Consider the following 18,278-nt stretch of genomic DNA (forward strand, 5'->3'; position numbering starts at 1 on the left):
AGTTCTTTTACCATGCGGATTAATCTCTCCCACCATCCCCCCCACCATGGTGCGGCCGGAGGGTTGAAGATCCACTTGATTTTCTGTATGCAGGACATAGCAATTATTTCCTGCCAATTCAGTTGTTTCAGGCTGCTGCTCGCACCTACAAAATTGGTGCCGTTGTCAGTGTATATGACCTGTACTCTTCCTCGTCTGGCAATAAATCTTCTCAAGGCCATCATGAAGCATTCTGTGGATAGGGACCTGGCAAGCTCAAGGTGCACTGCTCGGTAGACAGCGCACGTGAATAGTACAATCCATACCTTATCTCCCGAACTCAGGTATAAGGGACCTGCCATATCAATGCCAGTCACTTCAAATGCCGCTGCACATTTAACGCGGTCTTTCGGTAATGGTGCAGAAGGGGGTTCCACTGGTTTGCTTTGATATAGTCTACAAATTACACATTTCCTCACTATGTTCCGTACTAATCTCTTGATGCCAATAATCCAGAACCTTTCCCTGATGTTGGCGATCATTATCTGGCATCCAGCATGCTGCATTTGACAGTGTTTCTCAAATACCATTCGATGGATTATGATGTCTTCCTGTGGTAGCAATTCCGGGCAATTGTGGAGATTTATCTCCCGTATGCAGTTATCAGACTGTGCCTATTATAATGGGCTTCTGATAAGTCACCTGCATACACCCCAGCGTCAGTGGGTAGGGACTGACACATCCCACTCTGACGAGTCTAGTGTCAGACCTAAGACGAAACGCTGGTTGACAGAGCAAAACGCCTGAAAAAAGCCTTACATCCGATTTTTGACATGCTCTATTGGTGGAAAAATATTTAATTCCCTCCATGGGAACTTAGAATTTCCTTTCGGAATGACTAAATTGATGTCACTAGGTAAGAAATTCAACAGAAATGAATGTCAGATTGGTGATACAAAGCTAGAACAGGTCAATAATTTCAAGTATTTAGATTATGTGTTCTCCCAGGATGGTAATATAGTGAGATTGAATCAAGGTGTTGTAAAGCTAACGCAGTGAGCTCGCAGTTGCGATCAACAGTATTCTGTAAGAAGGAAGTCGGCTTCCAGACGAAACTATCTCTACATCGGTCTGTTTTCAGACCAACTTTGCTTTACAGGAGCAAAAGCTGGGTGGACTCAGGATATCTTATTCAAAAGTTAGAAGTAATAGACATGAAAGTAGCGAGAATGATTGCTGGTACAAACAGGTGGGAACAATGGCAGGAGGGTCGTCAGAATGAGGAGATAAATGCTAATTTAGGAATGAACAAGATAGATGAGGCTGTACGCATAAATCGGCTTTGGTGGTGGGGTCATGTGAGGCAAATGGAGGAGGATAGGATACCTGAGAGAATAATGGATTCTGTTATGGGGGGTAAGAGAAGTAGAGGTAGAGGTAGACCAAGACGACGATGGTTAGACTCAGTTTAAAGAAAAGAGGTATAGAACTAAATGAAGTCACAGCACTAGTTGCAAATAGAGATTGTCGCGACGTTTAGTAAATTTACAGAGGCTTGCAGACTGAACGCTGAAAGGCATAACAGTCTATAATGATAATGTATGTATGTATGATTACATACAATAGAGGCCTATACAGTTTGCTCATAGAATAAACTCGAACGGATCACTCATTCGCAAAGACTTTTCACTTTGCCAAGAAATTGAAAAGTACAGCCTAGTTCATGGTGGAACAGAAAGACTTTGCACTTTGCAAGAATTGAAAAGTGAAAAGTGCAAAGTTGAAAAGTTGCAAAGTTCGTTCGTGGAACAGGCCCCTGGTCTAAGGAGTTTGAACAGCCAAAGTAGGGGACTGCCTCTAGGGGTGAAGTACAGTGGGGACTTCGAAGGCCCTGGGACTGCTACGGTAGCTGTGAAGGCCCTTTAGGAACTCTGAAAAGTGGTGGCAAAAGAGGCTCTGGTTAAGACGCAGCAGGTCGTTATGCTACTTAGGTTCCAGAATGGGTAAAAAAAAAAAAAAAAGTAAATAAATGCAATGTTAAGTTTAATCTTATACCAGTTGTATAGTATCATTTGAAGTAATTCCACATACTGGATATCAGTTGACTATATTTGTAAGTAGTACGGGTGATATTATAAGTAGAATTTTGTAAACAATATAAATTTATTAAGGATGAGCTGTGTGTTTAATAGAAAAAATTTGTTAGCGTAAATTGTATAATATTGTATTATAGGAAAATTTTCTTCTCTTGTTAATTTAATATTTAGTGCTTGACAATACTGTATTTTAGTGTACCATTTGCCACCGAGGTAGACACCTCATTTGCAAATAAAGAGATTTTGATTTGATTTGAAGCGTACAAGCCGACCTCGTCTATTGACTGACAGAGACCGCCGACAGTTGAAGAGGGTTGTAAAGTGCAAGAGGCAGGCATCTATCCAGACCATCACACAAGAATTCCAAACTGCATCAGGATCCACTCCAAGTATTATGACAGTTCGGCAGGAGGTGAGAAAACTTGGATTTCATGGTCGAGTCGCTGCCCATAAGCCACACATCACGCAGGTCAATGCCAAACGACGCCTCGCTTGGTGAAAGGAGCATAAACATTGGACGACTGAACAGTGGAAAAACGTTGTGTGGAGTGACGAATCATGGTATACAATGTGGCGAGCCGATGGCAGGGTGTGGGTATGACGAATGCACAGTGAATGTCATCTGCCAGCGTGTGTAGTGCCAACAGTAAAATTGGGAGGCAGTGGTGTTATGATGTGGTCATGCTTTTCACGGAGGGGGCTTGCACCCTTTGTTGTTTTGCATGGCACTATCACAGCACAGGCCTACATTGATGTTTTAAACACCTTCTTGCTTCCCACTGTTGAAGAGCACTTCGCGGATGGCAATTGTATCTTTCAACATGATCGAGCACCTGTTCATAACAATAACATCCCTGTCATGGACTGGCCTGCACAGAGTCCCGACCTGAATCCTATAGAACACCTCTGGGATGTTTTGGAACGCCGACTTTATGCCAGGCCTCACCGACCGATATTGCTACCTCTCCTCAGTGCAGCACTCCGTGAAGAATGGGCTACCATTCCCCAAGCAATCTTCCAGCACTTGATTGAAAGTATGCGTGTGAGAGTGAAAATGTCATTAAGGCTAAGGGTGGGCCAACACCATATTGAATTCCAGCATTACCGATGGAGGGCGCCACGAACTTGTACGTCATGTTCAGCCAGGTGTTCGGATATTTTTGATCACATAGTGTATATACAGTACATATATGATGACACGTCGCAGAAGGACAAGAACAATTTTATCTTCACAGAGATCAGCTCTCTCTTTATAAATCATATTTCTACATCAATTTCTCCTCACATCCCAACAAAATCGTCTCTGCTTCCCAGCTTCATTAGGAGGGCAGGCATCAACACTGAGAGGGAAAGCCGAAACGTGTGGTGATCAATTGTAAATCATCATGAGTAAAACAAGTATTGATTAGGTTGACCTTACATAACAAAGATTCTGTAACTGATAAATGTCAATACGGACCCCAATGAAATTTGTAACAAGGGAAAAAGTTCCAAAAGTTGTACCCGAAGAGACTTGGATAATGGACCGACTAAAGCAATCCTATACGATCATAAAGAAAGAGGAACTCATCACACAGACTTTTCTTCTGGAACCTACAGACATGTCCACATTAACGGATTTCACACATACACAACATCTACAGGAGGCGGACCAGCAGGAGGACTATTGTTTTCTCAAAGGAAATATGAAAGAGGAACAAAAAGTTGAAAACACAATCATTGTTAAATCCTCCCATGTAGCTCTGATAGTTATACTGTACATCTTTCCAAACAAGACGACTAAGGATATTATTGAAATTACATTACGCATAACGGCACATGTAACAAAAGAGGACAATATAAAAATTGCAGCAGACCTCAAATGCAGACTTGACAAACCTAATACAAAAGTAGAAGATAATCATAATGTTAGAAAAAGAGGGTTTCTCCCTAGTCAAGAGCAAAGATTTGTAAACCTACTTCACTTCCAATAGTTCCAGCATGATAGACTTTGTGTTCTGTAAGGGACTGGTTATAAGGAAACAGTAAGGTCTACTACAGTCATCAGAAGCAGCCCCTACCAAAAAATATATTCCAATAGTAACAGAAATAGAACTGGAGTCACCCCTAAGTCCTCAAGTCATTGAAAAACTAAAACAAAATATCAGAGACCAACCTCTCATTGCAATCATAGTTATTAACACAACTGTAATCATTAATGACAATTGAACTGCATCAAATGAAGAGAATCAAACAAATGGCATACACCAAGGAGACCACTACTATTTAACATGGCTGTGTCAAAAATCATCACCACTACCAAAGACTCTCCACTGATTACTCTAATAATGTATGCAGACAACATGGCACCTGGCTTCACCCTTCAAAGATGATCTCCAAAATGAAAATGAAAACCTACAACCTGTTTTCCAGTCTTTGACCGGGTCAGGGATGTAATGAATGAACCAGATGTGGCTATTATTACAATGGGGTCGCCACTCCCAAGGCGATATATTAATAACTGATAAATGATATGAAATGATAATGGAGAGTGTTGCTGGAATGAAAGATGACAGGGAAAACATGAGTACCCGGAGAAAAACCTGTCCCGCCTGCGCTTTGTCCAGCACAAATCTCACATGGAATGACCGGGATTTGAACCACGGTATCCAGCGATGAGGCGCCGACGCGCTGCTGTCTGAGCCATGGAGGCTCCGATCTCCAAAGTATGTTGGAAAAATTAGAAAAATGGGCTTATAAAACAACTTCACACTAAACCACGAAAATACAAAACAAATTCAAATACCTAGACGCCGTACCACAACAAACCATAGCTTCCTACAATCACACGTACAATACAGAACAGCTTCAGCAGTCAAGGCATGACAAAACTAAAATCCACAATGAAACTGTTTTTTTTTTTTTTGTTTGTTTGTTTTTTCTAATTGGCTTTACGTCATACCAACACAGGTAGGTCTTATGGCGAAGATGGGACAGGAAACAGCTAGGAGTTGAAAGAAAGCAGCCAGGGCCTTAATTAGGATACAGCCCCAGCATTTTCCTAGTGTGAAAATGGAAAACCACAGAAAACCATCTTCAGGGCAGCCGAGAGTGGGATTCAAACCCACTATCTCCCGGATGCAAGCGCACAGCTGCGCGCCCCTAACCGCATGGCCAACGAAAAGTACGGATCAGTGATGAAGTTTTTAACTTTAAATTCAAGGAACAGAAAACAAGCAGAAATAGAGCTCAAATTCTACTGTACAAGGCCAATGGCTGACCAAATGAGATCAAGGACTTTAAGGTGAAAGAAGTGTCATCCCAAGACTGACAATCCACCATGGGTTTCACCTTAAGATCTGCTTGCCATCAAAGTGCACAAACCCGCTGACGACTGTAATTGTACCCCTATGTAATATACAGTGTGAACATTACCACCAAGTGTGAGAAAAGAGACAAGCCATTATACGGGTTAAGTAAACATTGAACTGTTTGTACCTAAATGCTCTTTTGAGTGCACTAGAGTAATAACACTGGCTTAAGAGATTCTGCTGACTTCGTGAAAATGAATTACTTATATAGAAATCAATGTGATTATTTTGAAGACATCAACAGTTTAGTCCTAGCACATACAGATTTTACATAGTTCAATACTAGCTGATGTACCCGTGCTTCGCTACGGCATTCTCAGAAAGACTGACTTTGTGGTTTTCCTAACCTGAAATCAACATAGATCATTACAAAAACGTAAGTATGAATGTAGCGATTAAAAGCAATGCTATCATATAAAATACTCGATCAAATGGAAAGCCGCACGTTTTATCACTTTTAACTAACAGTGCTGCGGTTAGATTGCGGTGCCAATCTAATAGTCCAAAGTTCCAGAGCTGGGATGACCAGGCCGCAGATTGCCATGAACACTAATCTGCCATTATTCCGCTAAATATGCACACTGTTCATTCCAATCAGTGCCTCAGAGTAGGAATTGAATAGCCCGAATGCTATGATGATCCAGTGTGTTACGTACCAGTAGTATCAGAAAATTTATAAACCAGGGGAATGGCATGTTAAAGAGGAAAGTTATCTAACTCCCCAGCTACTTCCCATCAATATTCAGACAGGCTGTTACACTCTGTACGACTGGGCGAATTGACGGTGTGGGTAGCGGTGCGCAGCTGTGAGCTTGCATCCGAGAGATAGTGGATTCGAACCCCATTGTCGGCAGCGCTGAAGATGGTATTCCGTGGTTTCCCACTTTCACACCAGTCAAATGCTGGGCCTGTACCTTAATTAAGGCCTAAGGCACTCTTAGCCCTTTCCTATCCCATCGTTGCCATAAAACCTATCTATGTCGGTGCAACGTAAATCAAATAAAAATTACTCTGTACGCAGCAGTAATCCTATCTACCGGAGATGAGGGGCAACAGAAGACACAAAGCACATTACGACAAACAATGGTCAATGTAATGTTATTGTTGATCAATGTTATGAGCTTTCTATATTGTAGGCCTTCACATTTAGTTTTCTTTCGACTGTGATTTGTAAAATATTTTATACCATAAAATGTAGTTTCTTATTCTCCGACTTTACATACCGATTTTCATTAAATACTGTTTACGTATTTTCTCGTTACTCGGCGCTGATATGGACTTAGTAATAAAAATCCAAATTCATGAATATCTTTGTGATCATAGCCAGTACGGTAACAATGTATAAGACAGGAATAATAGGAAATTTAATACTATATAACCTTAGTTATGTAGCATTCATTGATTACACCTCTAATAAGAAATATTTGAGAATAACATTTTAGGCCTTCCCCTAAACTACCATTTTACTCAGCGTGAATAAAATAATTTACAGTCTAGACTATAGCGACTTATTTCCTGACTTTGCATACCGATTTTCATCAAGATAGGACTACTAATAACAACAATATTTGAGAATTAAATTTTAGGCCTTCCCCTAAACCACCATTTTTCTCAGCGTGAATACAATTATTGATAGCCTAGATTGTAGCAACTTATTCCCCAACTTTGCATACCCATTTTCTTTTAAATACGACCACTAATAACATAAATAGTTGAGAATTCAATTTTAGGCCTTCCCCTAAACTACCATTTTACTCAGCGTGAGTAAAATGATTTATAGCCTAGACTGTAGAGGCTCATCCCCCGACTTCACATACCGATTTTCATTAGACCACTAATAACATAAATAGTTGAGAATTCAATTTTAGGCCTTCCCCTAAACTACCATTTCACTCAGCGTGAGCAAAATGATTTATAGCCTAGATTGTAGAGGCTCATCCCCCGACTTCACATACCAATTTTCATTAAATTCTCTTCAACCGTTTTCTCGTGATGCGTGTACATACATACATACATACATACATACAGACAGACATTACGGAAAAGTAAAAATTGCATTTTCTTGTTACTATGGACATGACCGATACAGAAATACCATTTTCAAATTCTGAGCAATGTACAGACAAAACTCTTATTTTATATATATAGATTACATTCATTTTACTGGATATTATACAGGGTGTAACAACATTGTATGGCCAAGGATAGGAAAGGGATAGAATTGAGAAGGAAGTGACCATGGCCTTAATTAAGAGAAAATGTTTAACCCCAGGAGACAAAATGTCATTTATGCTAGTCTAGTCGATCCTAAAAATATATTACTACCTCCTGTGCATACAAAACTTGAGATCATGAAACAATTCATGAAAGTCTTAACCAAGAATCGTTTGCCTGGTGTGAGAATGGGGAAAAAACAGAAAACCATTTTCAGAGCTCCCAATGGTGAGGTTCAAACCCACCATCCCCCAAATGCAAACTCACAGCTGCATGACCCAAACTGCACAGCCAACTTGCTCAGTTTTTACAATTTATATCCGCTTAGGATTCACGCAAACTGCTGAACAAAGGCAAATGATACGTATACTTAGGACAACTAATGAATGCTCACTGTGTTGAATTCTACGAGTGATGCTCACTCTGGAGGTAGTAGATACTGTAAAGTAAATGAATGATGGGAGATTATACAAGAGACCAACGGACTCAGCTGTCGAGAGGACACCACAAAGACACAGGTTAAACTTGACTTATCATGTTGAGATATGAACATGAATCAAAGGAGACCAAAATTTTACCACAGCAAAAAGGTGCAAGATTAATTTATAAATTTTGTCAGAATAATGTAAAGAGTTTACTGCTCAGCCTCTTATGCTTTTCCATCAAGTTGTTCAAAACGTAGATATTGTATGTGTGTGTGTGCGCGCGCATGCATAGTAAATAAGGGATTATGGCACAAATTTATTCAAGGACCTGGAGGCTAGTATGTACTTACTCCACTGCACAGCAGATTTCTATTTTGTTGCTAGAGGCTTAGTTACTTCCTATGTTGCTAACTACAATGCCTAAACAACAAGGCAAAGGGCATTTTGACTATGTAACAATTTTTCCCCCCATAAAACCCCTTAAAAGGAGTGTGCTTCATTGACGACCACTGATCTACGAGAAAAGACGTTGGAGTTTTTATTGTACAGTAGTTGGTAATTAAATGGGGTAAATTCTATGAGTGATGCCATATTCGACAAATTTCAGTCAATGGCAATGATAGTAGCCACAGGAGATATGGATAATGTTGCATAATTTTAGATTAGATTATAAAACTAACAGTCTATAATGAAGATGGATGTATGTATGTTTGTTATAAAAGTAAATATATTTCTAGGGATGGGTCGGTGAGTACCTGGCATTAGTAATGAATACTTCTCTATCGTACAAGTAATAACGAGGCAAGATCTGTATCAATTTCCTTTTGCTATAATGCCATTTACACTGCAAGTACTTTAGTAAAATTCTGCAAGGATTACTTCTAGAAAGGATTCTTCTTCCAACCACTTGAACTACTTATCCCAAAAGGGATTACACTAATGAACTATTGCATTTTGATCATCCTGATCCACAAATATTTGGCACACCTGGAGTGGGGAGAGTAACACCTGACATGCTGGTACCATGGTGTGTATAAATAGGGCACATCTACAAGCTTGCTGTTAGTAGTGAATCTGCCACCTGGGCGACTGCCCTAAATGCAGATCAGTATTGATTGATTGACTGATTGATAGTGTCCCCCAGCAACAGAATGGGAAAACATCTGAACTCTCCATGTCTCATAGAGTGCAAATTGTAATGGCATGATGCCTTGGTACCAGCACCTCTGAAACAGTATCATTGAGTACGTGGAACCATTCTAGTTTTTTGCTTTCCAATTTGTCTCTGAAATGGCAAGGTTTGTGGGCTGCTCTTGTGCCACTATTGTGAGTACGTATCAAAAGTGGTGCAACAATGGGCAAACAGCGACACGTTGTCAGGCTGTGTGCTAACAGTGGCTCATTAATGCTAGAGGCCAGCGGAGGCTCTCGCACATTGTTCAGAGCGACCACAGGGCGACAGTTTGAGAAATCACCAGCAAGTACAACAGTGACAAACAAGCTAATGTTTCCCAGCACGTGGTTTACTGAACACTGCTGCACACGAGATTGCGGAGTCGACTACCTAAAATCACCGTGATGCTGACTGCCCTCCACTGAAAGTAGTATGAGGTGGGTACAAAATCATTGCCACTGGACTGTGGATGATCGTAAAAAGATCAACTGACCCAATGAATCCAGATTCCTGGTTCATTGCATCAATGGCAACATGCACATATGCAGATTTCCATCAGAGGCTAGGGTACGTGGTTGCATGGTCATGTGGAAAGAGGCTGGTGAAAAAGGTGTGATAATCTGGGTGATGTTTTCATTGGGATACTCTGGGGCCCAATATTCTGGCATATCAATCCCTAACGGCTATCCGGTATCTGGACATTATTGGGAACCAAGTCCATCTGTTCATGTCAACAGTGTTCCCTGATGGTGACAGCCACATCCAACACGACAATGCACCATGCCATATTGCCAAGATTGTGAAGGACTGGTTTGAGGTACATAATAGTGAATTTGCTTTAACACTGTGACCTCCAAATAGTCCCAATATGAACTCCATTGAACATTTGTGGTTTAACTTGGAGAAGTGAGTTTGTGCTACATCACCACCTCCCAGCAGTGCACGCCAACTGGAGCACCTACTGTTGCACTTGTGGTACCAGATACCCAAGACATCATCCGGCCTCTTCATGAATCGATGCCTTGCCGAGTGGTTGTGGTTCTACGGGCAAAAGTTTGTCCTCCATCGCTTTAGGTAAGCTGTCATAATCTAATGGCTCATATTTAGGTATTATTTATCAATATTCTACTTACGGATGTTTGCTTCATGAATAGTAAGTCTAATTTTCATTAATTCGATCTACTTGATGGATAAAATCCTAACCTATCGGTTACAATAATTCTCCACAGGTCATGGACATTTACAATTAATATAAAGATTAGCACATGAACATGCAAGTTTGCATTATATTTTAGCAAGGAATAACTGCTGTATTCCTTCATTGGCTGAACGGTCAGCGTACTGGCCTTAGGTTCAGAGGGTCCTGGGTTCAATTCCCGGCTGGGTCGGGGATTTTAACCTTAATTGGTTAATTCCAATGGCACGGGGGCTGGGTGTATGTGTTGTCATCATCATCATTTCATCCTCATCACAACGAGTAGGTCGCCTACGGGAGTCAAATAGAAAGACCTGCACGTGGCGAGCTGAACCTGTCCTGGGATATCCCGGCACTAAAAGCCATACGACATTTCTTTTTTTTTTTTTACAGCCAATTAATTTAAACTTACACTATTTGATACAGAAAAGAGTGGTTTATAACCAGTCAGAAACATATGACATAGACAAAGTTATAATAATAATAACAGTGCACTGAAACGAGCTTCAGCTTTACAAGATCAGCCTTATATTCACTTATGGATTTGATTTTCTACTTTGATGTATTGTGGTGCAATATAAACTGCATTCTTTGCTGCAGAACAGTTTGTATATTCTGTAAAAGTAAAAAATATCATCTCAAAAACACTACTGGGAGGGAAAAAAAGAAGAAACCATTCACAAGGAAAAAATTATATACTAATAGAATTCCAGGAGATTAGGAAGTTGAAAATGAATCTATCACAAGTGATATTTCACAGGATCACATGATCTGAAATTATCTTGACAGGAATTACAAAAAAGTTCCTTTGCTGTAGTCTTTTGTACCACACATGCTCTACACAACAAATGTTTACAGGGAAGTTGATATAACCTTTCACAAGATTTACACTTGACACAACAATCAGGTGGTAATTCATGGTCAGTCTTGCTGTTAAACTGTACAAATGTTGGCAGACCAGAAAGGGTAGCTTTCAAAGCCATTTCCAAACTGTCATCAAGTTTATTTTCATGTGTGCTCTCTGACCTTGAACTAGTATGAGCCGTAAGTGCTTCTTGATTGGAGCAAGAACTGATACCTAACTCTATTTTATGATATTTATTAGTATTACTACATTCATTTTCCAATTTTCTTTTTGGACCAACAGACGAAGAATGTCCAATGTGCTGATTAAATGTCACACTTTTGCCATTAATACTACTTGTATTAGAAGATAGATCACCACTTATTTCTCTCCTAACGTTCACTAAACTGGATATATTTGCACTTGTTATAAATGAACCAGTTCTTCTTCCAACTGTCCTGGGGATAGTTTTAATCTCCTTTCGATCAGCATTTTCCACCAAAAACTTGTCTAATCTGGCTTTCAATGCAACATCCACTATAGGTTTGTAAGTACTACTGAAGAGGCGACCAGTGAAAGGATCACTCGGTAATCTACCCCAGGATGCCTCAGCAAGTCTATGCTTCTCTAAAGTGCTTTCATCAACGACTTTTCCTGATGGTAAGACGACAGGCCTTGCCATTAATTCACAGGTAATACTGTCAATAAAGTCTTCTGGAATTTGAAAGTCATCCTCTTCATCAACAGCATCAACACTTGATACAGCCGATGTACAAGATGATACTTCTTCCTTAGATATTTTGGGAAACGTCTTCGTGTTACAGGAATTCCACAACTCTATGATTTGTGCTCTTACTACTTTGGAGGTATACTTGCTGGGTTTGCCCCAGATTTCAACAGCCTTAATTGCAGGAACTGTAGACTGTTCAGTTTTGAAAATTCTTATTATTAATGTTTTCGTATGTTGAACAAGATTTTGTTTATTCGAAAGAAAATTCAGCTGAAATTTTGGAGGAAATGCATTGCTATTCATTCTAGGGTTACAGAAAAAAATTCCAGGTTTATTATTTACACAGCCAGAGCCAATCTTAACAATATCATCACTGAAATATGAACGATGTACCGAACTTGTGTTTCTTCTCGCAGTAGTGGGTCCAGACATGTCAGTTTGATTCCGACATAAGATTTCAAAACCACTCGACTTCTGGCAGCCAACCTGGGGCCAAATAATTATATGGCTAATATGTACGTGGCATATGAATTCGAATGTGATGTCTACAGGGGGTTTTATAGAATGATACGTCATAAAACCTTGCCTCCGTAGATACAAGTCCTCGGAAATCAAATTTTCTACTTCATAACCTTCGTTGCAAATTGTACTGCACTTAACAACTGGCTTTAATGAAGGATGACAAAAATTGAACAACTCCATCACACTTCGTACTACAGCACGAATATTCCGAATGTCCTACAGATACATGCATATAAAATACAATCATCACTTTCAAAACAGGATTGGTATTTCGAATGCATTCAACAAAACCTTGGCCCAATGACCAATTCCAAAGAAATACGCATGTTCGTGAAAAACAAGAAGGACCCCATGAATAACTAGAGATTGAGTTTGACGTTTATCCAGTATGGCCAACGAAGGAAATATATTTTTGCTACAGGCAGGACGAACCAAATACAGTAGAGACAATACGCGACACTGAGCGAGATATCGAGGGACAGCTATTGAAGCTCACTCTAGCGTATAGACCTGAACAGTACTGATTCGCTCATAAGAGCACGTGCATTTTTGTGTGAAGTTTTTGGTGTTATTTGTGCATTTTCAGAGAGCTGACATAATTAAATAGTAGCGTGTGTCATTTCTTGATATCTCCTCTCAACATGAGGGGAAAGGTATGTGCTGTGTTTGGCTGCAGTAACTACGAAGTAGAGAAAAATGCGCGGTCGTTCTTCAGGTTCCCTCGTGATAAGAACATGTAAGTAATATTGTGTTTGCATATATATTCTTCCAGTGACAGAGATTTTTACAGTACTTCATAATCATCTGACCTGCTCGACCCATATTTTAACTGGCATAAAATGTATTACGCATATTTTATTGTATAGTGCAGCAGTTAACCTTCAATACCGGTGTGTTGTTGTAGGTGTGATCTGTGGGTTTTGAAATGTCACAGGAGTGATTTGGATAAGGTGTACAAGAAAGAAGGGACGTTACGCTTATATAAAAATTATAAGATCTGTTCAGATCATTTCCAGGCCAGCGACTTTAAAAATCCTCGACTATACAGCCAAGGGTATGTTACATTTTTAATCTAATTGTACGTAAATATTACTCAAAGCATCACTATCGACAACATTTTCATACTTTTCTTTCTTTAATCGATCTTCTCCGATTAAAGCCGGAATTTTATAGTTTTCTTTCTGTTAGTAGGCTTTATGTTAAGAGGAAAATTGTCCAGCTTTTAAATGTTAATTTATTGCATCATGTGTTTAAGGAATGTGCGGATATTTTTATTGACAAGTGTCTTAATGTGATCGTACAATGTTTATAAACGAGAAAAAGACAAATCCAACCGTAAAAGCTCAGCCAGGAATGCTAAAGCTAAAAAAGTAACGCATAAATGAAAGATCAAGCCATTTCACAGCAGCCCATTTCATATCTTGTTTATGTGTCTAATTTCAGTCTTTGAATAATAACCTTTTAAATAATTCTTCATTCATTTATCCAGAATTGCTTTAGCAACTTCGAAGTTAATATCTTAATACCACTTTCTTTCTAGACATAATTTATTTATCCACTTCCGTATATACATTTCCATTGATATTTGAATTTAGCGCGATTTGTTCAGGTGAAGTCACAAGGAGCGCCACCGTCGAATTGTCTCCCATTTTAGCAAGGCGAAATCCGTAAGTGTCGTGTATTGTCTCTACTGTATTTGGACATTTCTATTCGTCCTGCTACAGGTATTGAAATTCACCAACACTGTCCCACAGAATTAAAAAAAGCATTAAATACTAACAATTAAACACAAAACATGAAGTGTAATTTGTCTAAAAACGCAACTGTAGTATAAGCACGAAGTAAAGAATTAGCTCCGTGAGTGAAGAATATAGTGGGCGTGATCACGAAAGGCCCCCCAGAAAACAAATAGTTTTACACAGTAAAATCCACAATAGCTAATTGAAGTGAATTAGGTGAACACAGATTGCAATTTCGGAAAATTTCCGGCATGGACACTGTAAGAAACTGAAAAGTACGGGTAAATGATATATTAATATTAATCGGATGTCGCCTACTATATTACACTGTTCTGTTAAGCGTTCGATTGCACGAATCAACAAAAATATTCCTGTAATCAGACCGAATCAGACATTCGGACTTGGATTATTATTGGGGGGGGGGGTTAGAGGCTGATTAACATGAACACAATATGTAAAGGTACTTGGATATAAAGATAATGTCCTGACAGAGGAGGCGACTAGAATTGCCTTTGAGTTGTTTAAAATTGACTTACCTGACAGGAAGCAATATGTTAATATCAATGAAACTAAAGAGCCCATCCAAAATGTTAAACATGGTGTCCCACAAGGATTGTACACAGGAAGATGTAAAGGAACTAGAAGAACTCGAAAAGAGAGCTTTAAAAATTATGTGCGTATATGATTTTCTGAAACCATATATGAAAGTTTTTCAGGAAACAAACATATTACCAGTACAATGCCAGATAAAATACTCTCGAACTTTATTATGTTCAGGTATTAAAATAATATGATTTCTGTTAATACAGAACTATGATACAGCAAAGATATTCATACCCATAAGAGAAGATCAGCAAACCAGTTTTACAAAAATTCCACTAACACTACCAAATATGGTGTTAAACGCATTTCTTATTCAGCAAGCACAGCCTTTAGCAATATACCTCCCAAATTGAAACAAATCAATAAGTTGTACAGATTTAAAAAAGAAGTACGCAGGTACTTCCTTGAACATTATGTTGGAGAATAAATCAATAAACACTGTGTACATATTTTTTCACCTAAGTTTATTTTACTTTGAATATCTTCTTTTGTCCATGTAAAATAACAATAGTATGATGTAACTCAATATTTGTAAAACATTCCTTGTTATATGTATCCTACCTACCTTATCTGTTTACTGAAACTGAAAGTTGCCTAGCTGTAATTGTAAAAATGGCAGTCCCTCCTTGAACCACTAGCTCACTGGGACATTCAATAATAAATAAATAAATAAATAAATAAATAAATAAATAAATAAATAAATAAATAAATAAATAAATAAATAAATAAATAAATAAATAAATAAATAAATAAATAAATAAATAAATTTACTTATGATGAAAAAGACATTTATATAACGATACAAATGTTGATAGCTAGAACGGCAGCTAGGGTTGAGAAGATTTTTGGGGATATATTAAAGGCTATGGGTTGGGATATAGTGCCATACCGTATCTGAAATAAGTTACTTATTTGATTACTGTTTGTTATTTCATTACATTTTACATGAAGGAGCTATACCAAATGTATGGAGAGTTACAATAGTCAAGTGGGGATGACATAAAATTGTTAGTGTTGAACTGTAGAAGTATTATTAAGAAAGGAATAGAGTATTTTTTTGTTAATAACGAAGCCATACTTTCCAGTCCCAAATAGGAAATAAAAAACTTTCCAGTCTGTCAAACACACAAAATTTCAATAAAAATTATAAGGTAACACTATAAACATACCTGTAAAAATACACTATTATACAAAGAATGGCATGTTTCGTTCTACAAGAACATTTTCAGATTCTATAAAATCGCTTAAATCATGCGTAAATATGTACAGTATTGCCATTGATGTTGCCATTGTTCACAGTATTGTTTACGTTGCATAAACTTGTCAATGATAGAGAGATAGTGATAATACTTGTTCATATGACAACAAGCACAAAAGAAACGCGTACTGGTACCACATTTATCGGTGCTCAAATAAATGAAATAATGTAAAGCAAACTTCTTCCCTTTTTACGAACACCTGTTCAGAATTACCTACTGGCGAAATCTCCCTGCGATGTAATGCAATAGTAATTTCTGGGAGCTGTGGCCAGCAGTAACAGGGGAGCTGGCGGACGCTTGTGGTCAACTGTAATAATATATGTGGTTTGAGGGTGGCTTACACGGATAGGCACATATATTATCGTTCTCCTCGCTCATGGCAGTTATATGTGAATAAACCATGACGTCATCGGCATGCGAATGCGAATAGTCTTCAGGCTCGCAGCACAACCGCCAGTGTGCTTCCTGCATTGTCAGCCGAAACAAACAAATGTCAGGAGCGGTTTCTCAAAAACTGTGTTAAATTTTACTTAACAAATGTTAACAAGAACTGTTATTAATTTAACACTTGGGTTAACATTTTCAACATTTGTTATGAAACTATTATTAAAGACAAATTAACACATTTCGGAGAGATTTCTGAACGCGTTTGGCAGTGAGCGTCTTTTGTGTCTGTACATAAAACGCTCCTAACTGTATGTTAGAATCGTTGCCTACGCTATAATACAAGGCCTGGAAATAGAGCCCGTGAAACGCTATACAAGTGGTCACACTGCAGTTCATTGGCACTTATGTCTAGCGCCTGACAATGTGCAGCCACTCGGAGTAACTCGGCTAAGTTCGATCCGTCACCTATGAAATACAATATGGCCGGCAGATAAGCAGCTGATGCAACGAGCTAGAATAACATAGAGGGGCTGTATACCTGACATCAGCGCTCCCTGCTTGAAGCAAGTTGATAAGGGGCAGCCATGTTAACGCTTGTCAAAACAAAGCGAATTGGCGCGAGAGCATATGTTGAGGTGACAGGGAGATCGTGCATGCCAATTTAATTCCCTAAGTTTTAAGAAGTGAAAAGATAGATTCTCGCTTTCAAGAATGCCAGCCGTAAGCTCAGCGTATGGTTGTACTAATCGGAGTAATAAAACCAAGGATATATCGTACTTTAAGTACGTATTACTGAATTATAGCCGAGATTCCTTTTTGTAATTTCTGTTTGTAATTAAATCCATTTTATTGTTTACTTAGCGAAAGTACGGATAGCCACGGTAATTATTTGTCGAATTTTGTTTCAGATTTCGTTTAAAGAACAAGGAATTAACTGAACAATGCGTTGTGAGGGCGAAAAGAGATAAATGGTATCCCACTCAATTCAGTTGCTTATGCTCTGTACATTTCCAGCCCTATTTAATTTCATTCACATTTACAAATAAAGGAAATGGAACGCCCACCACCAAGAAAACGTAACCACAAAAAAATCACTTATTTCGTTCAAACGTACACCAAGTATGATAAATACAGCATTTTACTGCTATTTTTGAAATGTATACAGCCTTTATTGTAGATGTCTGTTGCCTTGGTTTTTAAAACTATGCCACACTTCATAATGGACAACTTTCAAGCTAGTAATCCCAGTATGATATGGCAATGGGGGAAACATGATATCCCCTCTATATTATAATAAATAATTACACTAAACGATTATTGTGGTAAAGTATTCATGGGCCGCCTCTGTGGTGCACTGGTTAGCGTGAGCAGCTGCCACCCCTGGAAGCCCGGGTTCGATTCCCAGCTCCGACACGAAATTTGAAAAGGGGTACGAGGGCTGTAACGGGATTCTATCAGCCTGGGGAGGTCAACTGAGTAGAAGTGGGTTCGACTCCCACCTCAGCCATCCTCGAAGTGATTTTCCGTGGTTTCCCACTTCTCCTCCAGGCAAATGCCGGGATGGTACATAACTTAAGGCCACGGCCGCTTCCTTCTCCCACCCCACAAGGCCCCTGTTCAGCATAGCAGATGCAGCCCTCCCTCACAGTTGTATCCCCCGACCCAATGTCTCACGCTCCAGAACACTGTCCTTGAGGTGATAGAGGTGGGATCCGTCGCTGAGTCCGTGGGAAAAACCAACCGGGGAGGGTAAACAGATTA

The 18,278-nt window shown here is 39.1% G+C and overlaps 1 protein-coding gene across 1 annotated transcript; it reads right to left on the minus strand.

The window, feature by feature from the left end:
• Nucleotides 1–10,806: 10,806 nt before the first annotated feature.
• LOC136877139 (RING finger protein 37) lies at nt 10,807–12,876 on the minus strand. Its single transcript, XM_067150951.2, has one exon. The coding sequence runs from the start codon at nt 12,707–12,709 to the stop codon at nt 11,174–11,176; it is 1,536 nt and encodes a 511-aa protein (XP_067007052.2). The 5' UTR covers nt 12,710–12,876; the 3' UTR covers nt 10,807–11,173.
• Nucleotides 12,877–18,278: the final 5,402 nt, after the last annotated feature.

Source organism: Anabrus simplex, chromosome 7, assembly GCF_040414725.1.
Source record: "Anabrus simplex isolate iqAnaSimp1 chromosome 7, ASM4041472v1, whole genome shotgun sequence".
Taxonomy (NCBI): domain Eukaryota; kingdom Metazoa; phylum Arthropoda; class Insecta; order Orthoptera; family Tettigoniidae; genus Anabrus; species Anabrus simplex.

What these genes read in the sequence shown, in the direction of transcription:
- LOC136877139 (XM_067150951.2), bottom strand. Translation starts at nt 12,709, where the DNA reads ATGGAGTTGTTCAATTTTTGTCATCCTTCATTAAAGCCAGTTGTTAAG.